This window comes from Macaca mulatta, chromosome 2 (assembly GCF_049350105.2).
Source record: "Macaca mulatta isolate MMU2019108-1 chromosome 2, T2T-MMU8v2.0, whole genome shotgun sequence".
Classification (NCBI taxonomy): Eukaryota; Metazoa; Chordata; class Mammalia; order Primates; family Cercopithecidae; genus Macaca; species Macaca mulatta.
This window is the reverse complement of record NC_133407.1, coordinates 94908511-94925690: the sequence shown is the minus strand read 5'-3', so window position 1 is coordinate 94925690 and position 17180 is coordinate 94908511. Positions and strand designations below refer to the sequence as shown.

At 38.9% G+C, this 17180-nt stretch overlaps 1 protein-coding gene across 8 annotated transcripts in view; it reads right to left on the bottom strand.

The window, feature by feature from the left end:
* The window catches only part of ATP11B (ATPase phospholipid transporting 11B (putative)), a 137390-nt gene that overhangs the window by 102105 nt on the left and 18105 nt on the right, over window positions 1–17180 (bottom strand). For 7 of the 8 annotated variants that reach the window (XR_013413672.1, XM_015131514.3, XM_015131513.3 and 4 more), the window contains exon 2: window positions 9632–9748. The exons of the other annotated variant lie outside the window; for it this stretch is intronic. Coding sequence is in view for 5 of the 7 variants with exons in the window: in XM_015131514.3 (XP_014987000.3) it covers window positions 9632–9748 (117 nt within the window). In the remaining 2 variants the exon portion in view is untranslated. The remainder of the gene's footprint in view (window positions 1–9631; window positions 9749–17180) is intronic. 8 annotated transcript variants of the gene reach the window in all.

The following is a 17180-nucleotide window of genomic DNA, read 5'->3' as shown; positions in this document are numbered from 1 at the left end:
TGAGATAGAAAACTATGCAGTCTGGAAGGAGACCAATAATAGGGGAGTGAAAAGGTAATAAAATGAGAGTAATGAGAAGCAGGCTTCATTTATGCTTAGGAAAAAAAGTGACAGTATCTGTGTAAATATTTACATTCTTGAAATTATGGTCAAAGACATGAATTCTACCTTTCTACAAAAACATAAAATCTACAATGTCCACAAATACATAAAATTTACATTTTAAAAATTGTGGCTAACAACATGAAATCAAAGCAAAGGCACAGTGATAGGAAAGTTCAACATGAGTTTGTGGAATAACAGGTAATCTGTTTTGGAAGGAGTTTAAGAAAGCAATAGTGGTATAATAAAAGAAGTAATAGGTAGTAATGAGAGAGACAGTCCTCATTTATGGTAAAAATTTAAAAAGGCAATATCCACATTAAACATCCACATTTTAAAAATATGGTCAAAAACATTAAACCAAATACTTCTGTGTACAAAGACAGTCATATAAAGATACTTATTTAATCCCAAAAGCTTTCCAGGAGGACGCTCAGTTTCCACTATCGGCAGAGAAGTGGTCCTGTGAACTCCCAGCAGATAAGAATTATAAAGATCACATTTTAAAAACTGTCAAATCCTGGAAAGTGTCCAAAATATAGATGGAAACAGTAAGAGAGTTTAATTTCAAAAAATTGCAAATGGAAGAAGTATAAATTGTGAATTTTTGGCTTCTTAGCTTGGAGACAGTATCCAACTACCACACACGGCAATGGCTGCAAAACAGCCGGGGAAAAACTACAGCCTCATCAACAAAATGTGACAGAGATTAGAGTTCAGGGCTGGAAAAGAAGCTGGAAATGTAAGGGGGAAAATACTGATTGTGAGAGAACCACACAAAGAAAATGGCTTACATTCAAAACATAAACCATCCAAATTCAGGCCGACAGCTAAACTATGCACTAGAAAGGAATGAACTACTGATACTAACACTTGCAACAACAAAAATGAACCTCAAAAGCATTATGTTAGGAAAAAACAGTCAGGCACAAAAGACTTTGTGTATTAGATGAAATTCTGGAAAAGACAAAACTATAGTTACAGAAAGCATATCAGTGGTTGCTAGTGCTAGGGGTGAGGAGGAGGGGGATCGGCTGCAAAAGCCATGAAAGAATTTTTTGGAGCAATGGATATATTCTACATCTTGATTAAAGCGGTGGTCAGATTTGTCAAAACTCACCAAACTGTGTCACTAATCTAATGCTCATCAATTATCCTGGATTCTGACATTTCCTCTCTCTACTTTCTGCTTTAGAATCATCATCCAAAATGAGAGATGGCACTAAGGGTATGTTACACACATAAAGAATGTGAAGGCAGAAACACAGGACAGGGCAAAGAACTGCTGACCTAAGACAACATCCTTGGGAAAGACGAGGTTAGGATTAGAGGAAAGATGTTAGTTGCTTTGGAAGAGAGGGAAGGAGCAATGCAAAGATGCTTCTTAAGGTGCCCTTTCAGGCAATAGTTATAAGGAAAACTTTACCCTCAGTCTCTTTGACTCATATCCTCTATAACTGTACCATCCAATAAGGTAGCCACTGACATTTAAATACATTTAAATACACATGTAGCCACTGACATTTAAATAAAAATTAAATTAAACTTCAGTTCCTGAGTTGCACTAGCCATATTTCAAGGCCTTGATAACCTTGTATAGTTATTGGCCATCATCTTGGACAATTGCATCATGAGAGAAAAGTCTACTGCAAAGTACTATTCTACAATCTTTAGCTTCAGAATAACCTAAGACATCTTAAAAACGCCACAGGGAAAAATGAAACAAGGAAGAATATACAAGAGTGAAGCTGTACTTTGGTACCATAAAATGTGTACAAATGGGTGATAAAATTGGAGGAAGCTGGCTTTAAAGCAACACAGAACTGAGTTTAAAATCCAATCTGTGGCTGGGTGTGGTGGCTCATGCCTGTAATCCCAGCACTTTGGGAGGCTGAAGCAGGTGGATCATGAGGTCAGGAGTTCAAGACCAGCCTGGCCAAGGTGGTGAAATCTGGTCTCTACTAATAATACAAAAATTAGCCAGATGTGGTGGTGGGCAACTGTAATCCCAGCTACTCGGGAGGCTGAGGCAGAGAATGGCTTGAACCTGGGAGGTGGAGGTTGCAATGAGCTGAGATTGCGCCACTGCATTGCAGTCTGGGTGACACAGTGAGACTCTGTCTCAAAAAAAAAAAAAAAAGGGGGGTGGGCACACGCCCAAGAGGGCCGAATAGGAACAGCTCCAGCCTCCAACTCCCAGCGTGAGCAACAAAGAAGATGGGTGAATTCTGCATTTTCAACTGAGGTACTGGGTTCATCTCACTGCGTCATGTCAGACAGTTGGTGCTGGTCCGTGGGTGCAGCCCGACCAGCGAGAGCTGAAGCAGGGCGAGGTATCGCCTCACCTGGGAAGTGCAAGGGGGAAGAGAATTCCTTTTCCTAGCCAAAGGAAACTGAGACACACAACACCTGGAAAATCGGGTCACTCCCACCCTAATACTGCGCTTTACCAAGGGTCTTAGCAAACGGCACATCAGGAGATTATATCCCACACCTGGCCTGGAGGGTCCCACGCCCGTGGAGCCTCTCTCACTGCTAGCACAGCAGTCTGAGATCTAACTGCAAGGCGGCAGCGAGGCTGGGGGAGGGGCGCCCGCCATTGCTGAGGCTTAAGTAGGTAAACAAAGCCACCGGAAAGCTCGAATTGAGTGGAGCCCACCACAGCTCAAGGAGGCCTGCCTGCCTGTGTAGACTCCACCTCTGGGGACAGGGCATAGCTAAACGAAAAGCAGCAGAAACCTCAGCAGAGGTAAATGTCCCCGTTTGACAGTTTTGAAGAGAGCAGTGGATCCTCCCAGCATGGAGGTTGAGATCTGAGATAAATGTCCCTGTCTGACAGTTTTGAAGAGAGCAGTGGATCTCCCAGCATGGAGGTTGAGATCTGAGATAAATGTCCCTGTCTGACAGTTTTGAAGAGAGCAGTGGATCTCCCAGTATGGAGGTTGAGATCTGAGATAAATGTCCCTGTCTGACAGTTTTGAAGAGAGCAGTGGATCTCCCAGCACGGAGGTTGAGATCTGAGAATGGACAGACTGCCTGCTCAAGTGGGTCCCTGACCCCTGAGTAGCCTAACTGGGAGACATCCCCCACTGGGTGCGGACTGACACCTCACACCTCACACGGCTGGGTACACCCCTGAGACGAAGCTTCCAGAGCAAAAATCAGACAGCAACACTCGCTGTTCAGCAATATTCTACCTTCTGCAGCCTCTGCTGCTGATACCCAGGCAAACAGGGTCTGGAGTGGACCTCAAGCAAACTCCAACAGACCTGCAGCTGGGGGTCCTGACTGTTAGAAGGAAAACTAACAAACAGAAAGGACACCCCCACCAAAACCCCATCAGTACATCACCATCATCAAAGACCAAAGACAGATAAAACCACAAAGATGGGGAAAAAGCAGTGCAGAAAAGCTGGAAATTCAAAAAATCAGAGCGCATCTCCCCGTCCAAAGGAAAGCAGCTCATCGCCAGCAACGGAACAAAGCTGGATGGAGAATGACTTTGACGAGCTGAGAGAAGAAGGCTTCAGTCGATCAGACTTCTCAGAGCTAAAGGAGGAACTACATAACCAGCGTGAAGAAACTAAAAACCTTGAAAAAAGATTTGACGAATGGCTAACTAGAATAACCAATGTAGAGAAGTCCTTAAAAGAACTGATAGAGATGAAAACCGTAACACGAGAACTATGTGTCAAATGCACAAGCTTCAGTAACCGACTCGATCAACTGGAAGAAAGAGTATCAGTGACTGAAGATCAAATGAATGAAATGAAGCGAGAAGAGAAGTGTAGAGAAAAAAGAGTAAAAAGAAATTAACAAAGCCTCCAAGAAATATGGGATTATGTGAAAAGACAAAATCAACATCTGATTGGTGTGCCTGAAAGTGACGGGGACAATGGAACCAAGTTGGAAAACACTCTGCAGGATATTATCCAGGAGAACTTCCCCAACCTAGTAAGGCAGGCCAACATTCAAATTCAGGAAATACAGAGAACGCAACAAAGATACTCCTCGAGAAGAGCAACTCCAAGACACATAATTGTCAGATTCACCAAAATTGAAATGAAGGAAAAAATCTTAAGGGCAGCCAGAGAGAAAGGTCGGGTTACCCACAAAGAGAAGCCCATCAGACTAACAGCACATCTCTTGGCAGAAACTCTAAAGGCCAGAAGAGAGTGGGGACCAGTATTCAACATTCTTTTTTTTTTTTTTTTTTAGACAGAGTCTCGCTCTGCCGCCCAGGCTGGAGTGCAGTGGCCGGATCTCAGCTCACTGCAAGCTCCACCTCCCGGGTTCACGCCATTCTCCTGCCTCAGCCTCCCGAGTAGCTGCGACTACAGGCACCCGCCACCTCGCCCGGCTAGTTTTTTGTATTTTTTAGTAGAGACGGGGTTTCACCGTGTTAGCCAGGATGGTCTCGATATCCTGACCTCGTGATCTGCCCGTCTCGGCCTCCCAAAGTGCTGGGATTACAGGCTTGAGCCACCGCGCCTGGCCTCAACATTCTTAAAGAAAAGAATTTTCAACCCAGAATTTCATATCCAGCCAAACTAAGTTTCATAAGTGAAGGATAAATAAAATCCTTTACAGACAAGCAAATGCTTAGAGATTTTGTCACCACCAGGCCTGCCCTACGAGAGATCCTGAAAGAAGCACTAAACATGGAAAGGAACAACAGGTACCAGCCATTGCAAAAACATGCCAAAATGTGAAGTCCATCGATGCTAGGAAGAAACTGCATCAACTAACAAGCAAAATAACCAGCTAATATCATAATGATAGGATCAAGTTCACACATAATATTAACCTTAAATGTAAATGGATTAAATGGTCCAATTAAAAGACACAGACTGGCAAATTGGATAAAGAGTCAAGACCCATCAGTTTGCTGTATTCAGGAGACCCATCTCACATGCAGAGACACACATAGGCTCAAAATAAAGGGACGAAGATCTACCAAGCAAATGGAGAACAAAAAAAAGCAGGGGTTGCAATCCTAGTCTCTGATAAAACAGACTTTAAACCATCAAAGATCAAAAGAGACAAAGAAGGCCATTACATAATGGTAAAGGGATCAATTCATCAGGAAGAGCTAACTATCCTAAATATATATGCACCCAATACAGAAGCACCCAGATTCCTAAAGCATGTCCTTAGAGACTTACAAAGAGACTTAGACTCCCATACAATAATAATGGGAGACTTCAACACTCCACTGTCAACATTAGACAGATCAACGAGACAGAAAGTTAACAAGGATATCCAGGAATTGAACTCTGCACCAAGCAGACCTAAAGGACATCTACAGAACTCTCCACCCCAAATCAACAGAATATACATTCTTCTCAGCACCACATTACACTAACTCCAAAATTGACCACATAGTTGGAAGTAAAGCACTCCTCAGCAAATGTAAAAGAACAGAAATAACAAACTGTCTCTCAGACCACAGTGCAATCAAATTAGAACTCAGGACTAAGAAACTCAATCAAAACCGCTCAACTACATGGAAACTGAACAACCTGCTCCTGAGTGACTACTGGGTACATAATGAAATGAAGGCAGAAATAAAGATGTTCTTTGAAACCAATGAGAACAAAGATACAACATACCAGAATCTCTAGGACACATTTAAAGCAGTGTGTAGAGGGAAATTTATAGCACTAAATGCCCACAAGAGAAAGCAGGAAAGATCTAAAATTGACACCCTAACATCACAATTAAAAGAACTAGAGAAGCAAGAGTAAACACATTCAAAAGCTAGCAGAAGGCAAGAAATAACTAAGATCAGAGCAGAACTGAAGGAGATAGAGACACAAAAAACCCTCCAAAAAATCAATGAATCCAGGAGCTGGTTTTCTGAAAAGATCAACAAAATTGATACACCGCTAGCAAGACTAACAAAGAAGAAAAGAGAGAAGAATCAAATAGACACAATAAAAAATGATAAAGGGGATATCACCACCGACCCCACAGAAATACAAACTACCATCAGAGAATACTATAAACACCTCTATGCAAATAAACTAGATAACCTAGAAGAAATGGATAATTTCCTGGACACTTACACTCTCCCAAGACTAAACCAGGAAGAAGTTGAATCCCTGAATAGACCAATAGCAGGCTCTGAAATTGAGGCAATAATTAATAGCTTACCAACCAAAAAAAGTCCAGGACCAGAAGGATTCACAGCCGAATTCTGTCAGAGGTACAAGGAGGAGCTGGTACCATTCCTTCTGAAACTATTCCAATCAATAGAAAAAGAGGGAATCCTCCCTAACTCATTTTACGAGGGCAACATCATCCTGATACCAAAGCCTGGCAGAGATACAACAAAAAAAGAGAATTTTAGACCAATATCCCTGATGAACATCAGTGCAAAAATCCTCAATAAAATACTGGCAAACTGAATCCAGCAGCACATCAAAAAGCTTATCCACCATGATCAAGTGGACTTCATCCCTGGGATGCAACGCTGGTTCAACATACACAAATCAATAAACGTAATCCAGCATATGAACAGAACCAAAGACAAAAACCACATGATTATCTCAATAGATGTAGAAAAGGCCTTTGACAAAATTCAACACTCCTTCATGCTAAAAACTCTCAATAAATTTGGTATTGACAGAACGTATCTCAAAATAATAAGAGCTATTTATGACAAACCCACAGCAAAAACTGGAAGCATTCCCTTTGAAAACTGGCAGAAGACAGGGATGCCCTCTATCACCACTCCTATTCAACATAGTGTTGGAAGTTCTGGCTAGGGCAATCAGGCAAGAGAAAGAAATAAAGGGTATTTAGTTAGGAAAAGAAGTTGTCAAATTGTCCCTGTTTGCAGATAACATGATTGTATATTTAGAAAACCCCATTGTCTCAGCCCAAAATCTCCTTAAGCTGATAAGCAACTTCAGCAAAGTCTCAGGATACAAAATCAATGTGCAAAAATCACAAGCATTCTTATACACCACTAACAGACAAACAGAGAGCCAAATCATCAATGAACTCCCATTCACAATTGCTACAAAGAGAATAAAATACCCAGGAATCCAACTTACAAGGGATGTAAAGGAACTTTTCAAGGAGAACTACAAACCACTGCTCAGTGAAATAAAAGAGGACACAAACAAATGGAAGAACATACCATGCTCATGGACAGGAAGAATCAATATTGTGAAAATGGCCATACTGCCCAAGGTAATTTATAGATTCAATGCTATCCCCATTAAGCTACCAATGACTTTCTTCACAGAAGTGGAAAAAACTGCTTTAAAGTTCATATGGAACCAAAGAAGACCCCGCATTGCCAAAAAAATCCTAAGCCGAAAGAACAAAGCTGGAGGCATCACACTACCTGACTTCAAACTATACTACAAGGCTACAGTAACCAAAACAGCATGGTACTGGTACCAAAACAGAGTTATAGACCAATGAAACAGAACAGAGCCCTCAGAAATAATATCACACATCTACAGCCATCTGATCTTTGACAAACCTGAGAAAAACAAGAAATGGGGAAAGGATTCCCTATTTAATAAATGGTGCTGGGAAAATTGGCTAGCCATAAGTAGAAAGCTCAAACTGGATCCTTTCCTTACTCCTTATACGAAAATTAATTCAAGACGGATTAGAGACTTAAATGTTAGATCTAAAACCATAAAAACCCTAAAAGAAAACCTAGGTAATACCATTCAGGACATAGGCATGGGCAAGGACTTCATGTCTAAAACACCAAAAGCAACGGCAACAAAAGCCAGAATTGACAAATGGGATCTAAAGAGCTTCTGCACAGCAAAAGAAACTACCATCACAGTGAACAGGCAACCTACAGAATGGGAGAAAATTTTTGCAATCTACTCATCTAACAAAGGGCTAATATCCAGAACCTATAAAGAACTCAATCAAATTTACAAGAAAAAAACAACCCCATCAAAAAGTGGGCAAAGGACATGAACAGACACTTCTCAAAAAGAAGACATTCATACAGCCAACAGACACATGAAAAAATGCTCATCATCACTTGCCATCAGAGAAATGCAAATCAAAACCACAATGAGATACCATCTCACACCAGTTAGAAAGGCAATCATTAAAAAATCAGGAAACAACAGGTGCTGGAGAAGATGTGGAGAAATAGGAACACTTTTACACTGTTGGTGGGACTGTAAACTAGTTCAACCATTGTGGAAAACAGTGTGGCCATTCCTCAAGGATCTAGAACTAGAAATACCATTTGACCCAGCCATCCCATTACTGGAGATATATCCAAAGGATTATAAGTCATGCTGCTATAAAGACACATGCACACGTATGTTTACTGTGGCACTATTCACAATAGCAAAGACTTGGAATCAACCCAAAAGTCCATCAGTGACAGACTGGATTAAGAAAATGTGGCACATATATACCATGGAATACTATGCAGCCATAAAAAAGGATGAGTTCGTGTCCTTTGTAGGGACATGGATGCAGCTGGAAACCATCATTCTCAGCAAACTATCGCAAGAACAGAAAACCAAATACCGCATGTTCTCACTCATAGGTGGGAATTGAACAATGAGATCACGTGGACACAGGATGGGGAACATCACACACCGGGTCCTACTGTGGGGAGGGGGTAGTGGGGAGGAATAGCATTAGGAGATATACCTAATGTAAATGACAAGTTAATGGGTGCAGCACACCAACATGGCACATGTATACATATTTAACAAACCTGCACGTTGTGCACATGTACCCTAGAACTTAAAGTATAATAATAATTAAAAAAAAAAAAAACCCAATCTAGCCATTTACTAGTAAGCAACCTTGGGAAAATTATTCAATTTCCTGGCACTTCAACTAAGGAAACTGATTTAAAACAAAAAAAACAAGTATGACACTGCTTTGTAAAATAGATTTCATAAAAGCTATCTCATATCTCAAGCTTTTTATTTCATAAAAGCTACAACATATTATGTTGTAAGGATTAAATGATATGAAAAGTACTTAATATAGTTTCTGGTACACAGCATATTAGTTCCTTAGTTTACTAGCAACTAAAAATAATTTTTTGGCATGTGGGCTACTGGTATGAGCAATTAGCAACTCCTTTTATTCTACAGTTAACCATTTTGGTTAAGATAAATCGACCACCACCATTTTCTTGTATTTGTAAGGATATAAATAAATATATATACACACATATAATCACTTTTAAAAATAAAAGTGATTTATATCCACAGTTTTAATAATTTTTTTTTTGAGACATGGTCTCACTCTGTTGCCCAGGTTGGAGTGCAGTGGTGCGATCATGGCTCACTGTAGCCTTGACCTCCCAGGCTGAAGCCAGCCTCCAGAGCAGCTAGCAGTACAGGTGTGCCACCACACCTGGCTAATTTTTTGTAGAGACGAGGTCTCATTATGCTGCCCACACTGGTCTCAAACTCCTGGGTGTAAGCGATCCTCTCACCGTGGCCTCCCAAAGTGCTGGCATTATGGGTATGAGTCACTGCACATGGCCTAACAATAAAAACTTAATTCTTACCTTAGATGAAATGATTCGGTTATCTATAAATTTCTGAGGTGTGTAAAGGCCATTCTGAGGAAACCTGTTGGCTACGTAGATGGTTCTTGTGTCACTCTGATGTGGTGGGTCAAAACCCTAAGACCAGCCAAGCAAGAGAAAAAGAAATACTAGTCAACCAGGTTAGTTATGATACTTTACTGTTAGCTTTATTTAACTGGTCAGATTACATACATTACTATTGCCCTTAAAATGCATACAGACTCAATCTATTTAATTAGAAGAGCTATGCCACCTATTTTTTTCTTTCACAGGTAAACAGGTACATTATCTCCAGATAGAAACTTAACTAGGTAATGCCGTTAGTAATGTAAAACAGTTCATTCTCTGTCAGAAATACTCCTATATTGAAAAAAAAAATCTCATGGAAGACCTATAGAAGTATTTGAGGACAAGTTTTCTATCCCTACTGCATTCCTTCCCTTTCATTTCTGTGGATGGATTTCTACTCAAGTGATGTGGAAGTCCTGTGTAGCTACAGCCCAGTAAATACCTACCACATCTGATGGCAAAGGTTTATATTTATTTCACTTTTCCCATCACCAGACTGACTTGGTTGCAAAGAGCTTTGTTCCCAGATGACTTACAGTACGTTAGGTAGGATCTTGCCCAGACTCATTCCACACAAGTACTTATTGGTGCCATTATAGTATCAATTGACTTACTGAAATATAGATATGAATACGCTGTAATTCCTGGCCTTCAGGAACTCATATCCTGACCTCAAATTTAGAAGACCATCTGTCAAGGCATATTAGTAATCATCTCCAGTAGAAAAGATTCCACGGGTGACAAGAATACTGAAACTTTATCCTCAGAGGACTGTACTATCTTCCACAGTTGCAAGTGAATCTTCAAGACAACTTTTAACATTCGACATACTGTCTAGGGGTTTGAAAAATTAGAGGAAAAAAAAAAACCAGACTCTTCTGGCAGATCCTGGGAACCCACTGATAGGCTGAAAGCAATATACAAATGAAAGACTTTCTTTCTTTGGTTCTAACAGGCAAATGATTCAAAATTCCTTAGGTTTCTTTTTTTTTTTTTTTTTTTAATAGTGGTCATGGGCTATAAAACTTGGTATTCATAAGCTACGATAATCCATTTTTAGATATTAGTAAAGGCTCTAATTTAGTAACCTACTAAGAAAGTACTCTGGCTGCCATTCAATGCTTAGCATCCCTGTAACATTTCCATTAAGCACAGACATACACAGACAGTGGGAGATCCCATGTAAGCTAGAGGGATATTTTGCTTAGTTCATTGGAATATTAAGTGTTATGTATGGTATTCAACTGTTATTATTCTTGGTTTTAAACTTTTATTCTGTGATCTCAGAAACAGCTAGTACAGGACTGTACAAATGCATTTGTATGCATCATAACAAACATGTTTATCTGTTCAGACTATTTAAAGTCCTAAGATTTTTCTACCCTGCTTTTGCAACACTTTGCAATAGTGATGAACACACTTTGTAGATGTGAAAATGGCATTATGTGTCTGATTTCAAAATAGGTCTCTTCAATGAAAAAATATGGTGGCAGAAATATTTATTTTCCTCATAAAGTGTCTTTAAAATTTTTCACAATTTGGCAAATAAATGAATAAGTGAACAAATGAATGAACAAATAGTTTCAAGGCTACTCCTTTAGTCTAGGACTGTATTTCTCAAAAGAGGTTCACAGGGAGTTTACCTATAAACAGGTATCTGGAGCATTAGACTGCAGGGAGGCATATTTATTCAGCATCTGCTTTGTAAACATGTTAACATCTCCCCCCATACACTAGCTCCTGCCTCTTCATATGCTTTCTGCCATCTTTCTCTCCAGCATCACTCTGCTTTCAGCTCAACTCAACAGATTCAGATGGACACCTGTTTAAGAGCCTATTAAAACAGGTAAAATGTTACTAACATGTTATTACTTCTCTTTAACACTAATTTAAACACTGATTTATAGCTTCTGGGATTTTTTTTAAAAAAGAAAGTAAATTTCAGGGCCTCAAACAATACATAAGTCTTTAAGATGTCAAGAAAACTGAGACTGAGAACCACTTAAAGAAAATTTTAATTTCTTGCTAAATTCTCACCAAGACTGGAATTTATGTACATCTAAAGTTAAGAAACAAAAACCAAAGGACCCAAAGTAACAGCAAGATAACTACAGCAATACCTCAGTTATGACTAGAATTTCTATTAACATATAAATGCACATAATTTACATGAAGCAAATGCTCATCATTTCCCATTTATCTCTACTGGATGGATAAGAACCAATGACCACATACTAAAATTCTGGAACTCCTGAAGGTTCTATAATTATTTCAAAGGGATATATTAAAATGTTCCCCCTGGCTGGGCGCGGTGGCTCACGCCTGTAATCCCAGCACTTTGGGGCGCCAAGACGGGCGGATCACGAGATCAGGAGAGTGAGACCGTCCTGGCCAACATGGTGAAAACCCATCTCTACTAAAAATTTAAAAATTAGCTGGGTGTGGTGGTGGGCGCCTGTAGTCCCAGCTATTTGGGAGGCTGAGGCAGGGGAATCGCTTCAACCCGGGAGGTGGAGGTTGCAGTGAGCCGATATTGTGCCACTGCGCTCCAGGCTGGCAACAGAGCAAGACTCTGTCTCAAAAAAAAAAACCAAAAAATATATATATATATTATACATTAAACCGAATTTTAAAAATCCTATAGAGCATTTCTATATTCCAATTAAAAATAAGATGACAAATCTAAAAGGAGAATGACAAACTTTTCTGTATTTCCAATGATGATACAGTATCTACTTATGCATTCTGAGGTTTTTCATTAATTCACATAATCTCATCTAATCATATTATAGTCAATGGCATGCATTTGTGGGGATGTACGTGTGTTATTTTCTTTCATACGCAAAACAGTTAAATTTAATATATGTGTCTATTGTATAAATATGGCCAAATGTCCCTTACGGAAATTAAACCTATAACTTCAGTTTATTAATATTTAATATCAACTTTGCTGCAACAAATTAAACTAGCCACAACCTAAATAAAAATAAAAGAACAAAACTATCCAAAAATGAAGAAAGTGATTTAGAGCAGGATCGATAAATGGGCTTCAGGTCTCTGAATCCCTTAAATTGTGTGTAAATTTGCATATATGTGCATTTTTCTGATAAGCGTGTACATAGGTTTCATGAGCTGTGTATGATGAAAAGAAGCTTAAAAGTACTTAACTTAAAATCGTGCTTTGTAATTAGTTCTCTAGCTTGAAATTCTACATTTAAAACTACCTCAAGAGAATCTTTATGTTTCAGTGATACCTTTATCTTCTTTAACAGGAATCAAAACAAGCTATTAACAAAATTATCTGTGTAACTACATGTTTAGTACGAAGTTCAAGCATATTTTCACACTATTTCTAGTAAGCATTGTCAGCAATTCTATAACACTGGAGAGGAAATATAATTTGAACTCCCTAATCACTAGGTCAAGGCTACATGCCAAGGTTCAGAAACCTTTGGCACATAATACATTTTCTCTTGTTATCCTAGGTTACTCATTCACACCCTCAACCCCTTGATGCTTGCCTGCTCCTTTCTTCTCTGATTTTATCTTGTCCCGGGCAAAGGAACTGAGATAGATTAATGCTATTCCAACTACCATGGTTTAATGTTAATGTCTACTAAAAAGTAGAGTTTAGGTATTGTAGGCACACAAATTTAAACTATGAAAGCTATTATAGTCTTAAAAATTATGAAATTCAAAATCCCTTTTTTTTCTTACTGGATTTGTGAGCATAGGTTAAAGCCATAGGTACTAAAAAAAAAAAAATTGTGGGGAATATTTAAAAGGGGAAAAGTCTCATGATGGCGGATGGGGAAGAACTGTTAATACAGAAGACAGGATTGATTTGAACGAGACTCCTCTTGTAACCAAACTGAATGAGACCTGGAGAAATCAAACCAGCAAACAGCTATATGAATTTTAGGAGGAGGTCTCTGGCATAAAACAATTCTTAGGAATGAATCTCAACATTTTCAATTGTAGGCCAAGTATATTAGCCTCTTCAATATCTTAAAATCCCAAAGATTTTGTAAGCATTACAAATAAAAGAGCTAAGAAGAGACTAAAACTACAGTTATGAATAATTTAATTAGTCATACTTCTTTAATATAACTAAGAAAACATCATCCTTAGAGTTCACAGCGCTTTCTAGCATTCCTACATATGATCTATTTGCTCTATGACAGAAAGAAAAAGCATCAAAACAAACAAAAGACCTCAAAACAACAAAAACAAAAAGCAGCTTCAGGGTCAAAACTGTAATACCATTAGATTATTAAAACAAACGAACAGAATTTTATTTAGATCGCATGCATGACAGAAAGTGATTTTTGTTGGCTATATGTTTCAAAGTATACAGGCACATGAAAATGCCTAGGGAAAAAAAATACCAATGCTTCTGGGGAGGAATTATTTAACGTCTTTTACTGAAACCTACAAAGTTAATTGTGAATTACTGTTTCCTAGACATAAACTTTCAATAAAACATACCTATTCAGTAACATATACCTATATAAAGGTACCATTAGGGCAAGATAATGTGACACAGTTAACAGACCAGAGTAAGGTGACAGAGAAAAGCTTAAAACACCCACAATGTAAACAGTTGTAATTTATCTTAGCTTTTTGCTTTGTATTACATAACTTTCACTTCAGGATTTAAGTTAGTTTGCCATCTATCAGACCAGTCTGGTCTTCCAAGAGCTCCAGCTTAGTGCAGGGGTGAGTTGGGACTGGATTTTTCAAGTTGTAGGATATAAAATCTAGTGTAATCTTAACGAAAGATAACTCAAAAACTCTCAAATCATTTGCCTAAGTTTTACTAAAGGTTGCTCATTTCTTTGTTATAACATTACTTCCCAAACTTGATTTCCTATTCCAACGTTGGCTCCAGCAAAAGCCTACTCATCCTTCATTTTTCAGCTTAAGAGTTTCCTTCTCAATGGAGCTTTAGCTGATGCCCCTCATTCCCCAGAGACAAAGGCAGGCATGTGTTATGTACTACTCTCACCAAACCTTTTATACAGTCCCAGTATAGATTTCATTTCATTACACTCAATTGTAATTACTTATCTCTGTAACTATCTCCCCCTCTAGACTGTAAGATTCTTTTGAGATCAGGTCTTGCTCTGTCACCCAGGCTGAAGTGCTAGTGGTGTATTCACGGCTCACTGCAGCCTCGACTTCCCAGGCTCAAGCGATCCTTCTCATTTCAGCCTTCTGACTAGCTGGGACTACAGATACACACCACCATGCCCAGCTAACTTTTTAAATTTTTTGTAAATATGGGTCTCACTGTGTTGCCCAGACTGGTCCCAACCTCCTGGGATCAAGCAATCCTCCTTCCTCAACCTCCCAAAGTGCTGGGATTACAGGTGTGAGCCACTGTGCTCAGATTGTGTCAGATGTCTGACACAAATTAATTCTTTAAAGAATATTTACTCAATGGATTAAATTCTCTAGTTTTCACATTCTAAGTTTGGTTTTAAAACATCACTAAAGGCCGGGCACGGTGGCTCACGCCTGTAATCTCAGCACTTTGGGAGGCTGAGGTGGAAAAATCACCTGAGGTCAGGAGTTCGAGACCAGCCTGTCCAACATGGTAAAACCCCATCTTTACTAAAAACACAAAAAATTAGCTGGGTGTGGTGGTGCATGCCTGTAATCCCAGCTACTTCCAAGGCTGAGGCAGGAGAATTGCTTAAACCTGGGAGGCGGAGGTAGCAAGTGAGCCAAGATTGCACCACTGCACTCCAGCCTGGGTGACAAGAGCAAAACTCATCTCAAAATAAATAAATGAATAAATACATAAATATAAAATATCACTAAAATGTCAGCCAGGCATGGTGGCTCACACATGTAATCCCACAACTTTGGGAGGCCAAGGCAGGCGATCACTTAAGCCAGGAGTTCGAGAACAGCCTGGGCAACATGGGAATACTCTGTCTTTACAAATAAGTAGAAAAATTAGCTGGGTGTGGTAGCATGTGTCTATTGTCCCGGCTATTCAAGAGACTGAGGCAGGAGGGTCACTTGGGCCCAGGAGGTGAAGGTTGCAATGAGCCATAATCATGCCACTGCACTCCAGCCTGGGCAGCAGAGTAAGACCCTGCTTCAAAAAATAAAAAATAAAAATAATAAACAAATGTCTACCAAACTGAATTTAACTTTTATGTTATTTAATTTGGAAATGGAAAAAACGTAAAAGTGATACTGTAGAGTGAAATATACCATTACTAGTATAAGAAGGGCTAGCAGGAAACTTTTTATTCTGGTGTTCCTAGAAATGTCTTATTCTTCTCAAAGCTATTTATTACAGTTTTACAGTTGGTGGGGATCCATTCCTGAATGTCAAAGAAATCAACTTCCATTAGGGGAATACAAATCAAAACCACAAGGATATAACACTTCACATCCATTAAGATAGTAATTACAAAGACAAATCAAAACAAAAAAACCAAAAAACCCCACAAAACAGAAAAAAACTATTGGCAAAAATATGGAGAAACTGGGACCCTTGTGCATTGCTGGGGGGAATCTAAAATGGTGAAGCTACCGTGGAAAATGGTATGGCAGTTTCTCAAAAAATTAAAAACAGAATTAACATAAGATCCAGCAATTCTACTTCTGGGTATATACTTCAGAGAAGTGAAAGAAGGAGCTCAAAGAATATTTCTACACCCATGTCCGTAGCAGCATTATTCACAAAAGTCAAAAGGTGGAAGCAACTCAAGCATTCATCTACTGATGAACGAATAAACAAAATGCGGTATTATACAGGCAATGAAATATTATACAGCATTCAAAAGGAAGAAAATGTTGGCACATGCTGCAATATGGATCAACCTGAAGGACATTATGCTAAGTGAAGTAAGCCAGTCACAAAATGACAAATATCATATGATTCCTCTTATATAAGGAATAAGAGTAGTTAAATTCATAAGACAGAAGCAGAAAGTGGTTGTCATGGGTTGAGTAAGGAAGAGAATAGCAAGTTTATGAGTACAGAGTTTCAGGTTGGGAAGATAAAAAAGTTCAAGAGATGGATGGTGGTAATGATTATATAACAATGTGAATACACTGAATGCCACAGAACTGTATACTTAAAAATGGTTAAAATGGTAAATTTTATATTATGTATATTTCACATAATTTTTAAAAATCAACTTCATCCATTTGGGACTTCACTATGGATTTTCTGCATCAGGCAAGTCCTATTTGGCCATAATTCAACCATGATAGTAAATATCCCTTATATGCTGGACTGGTAGTTTCCATGCATGGAAACATAGGGGGTATTTATGATAAAAATAAATGTGTAAGGTTGTTTTAGTTTAGATCAAATGTAAAGATCACAGGTTTCAGTAAGGGAGAATCTAAGGTTTCTATAACCAAGAACACTAAATTTGAGTTCTTTAATTTGCCTATCCAGTTAACCATTGTCTGGATAAGGAGTGAAACT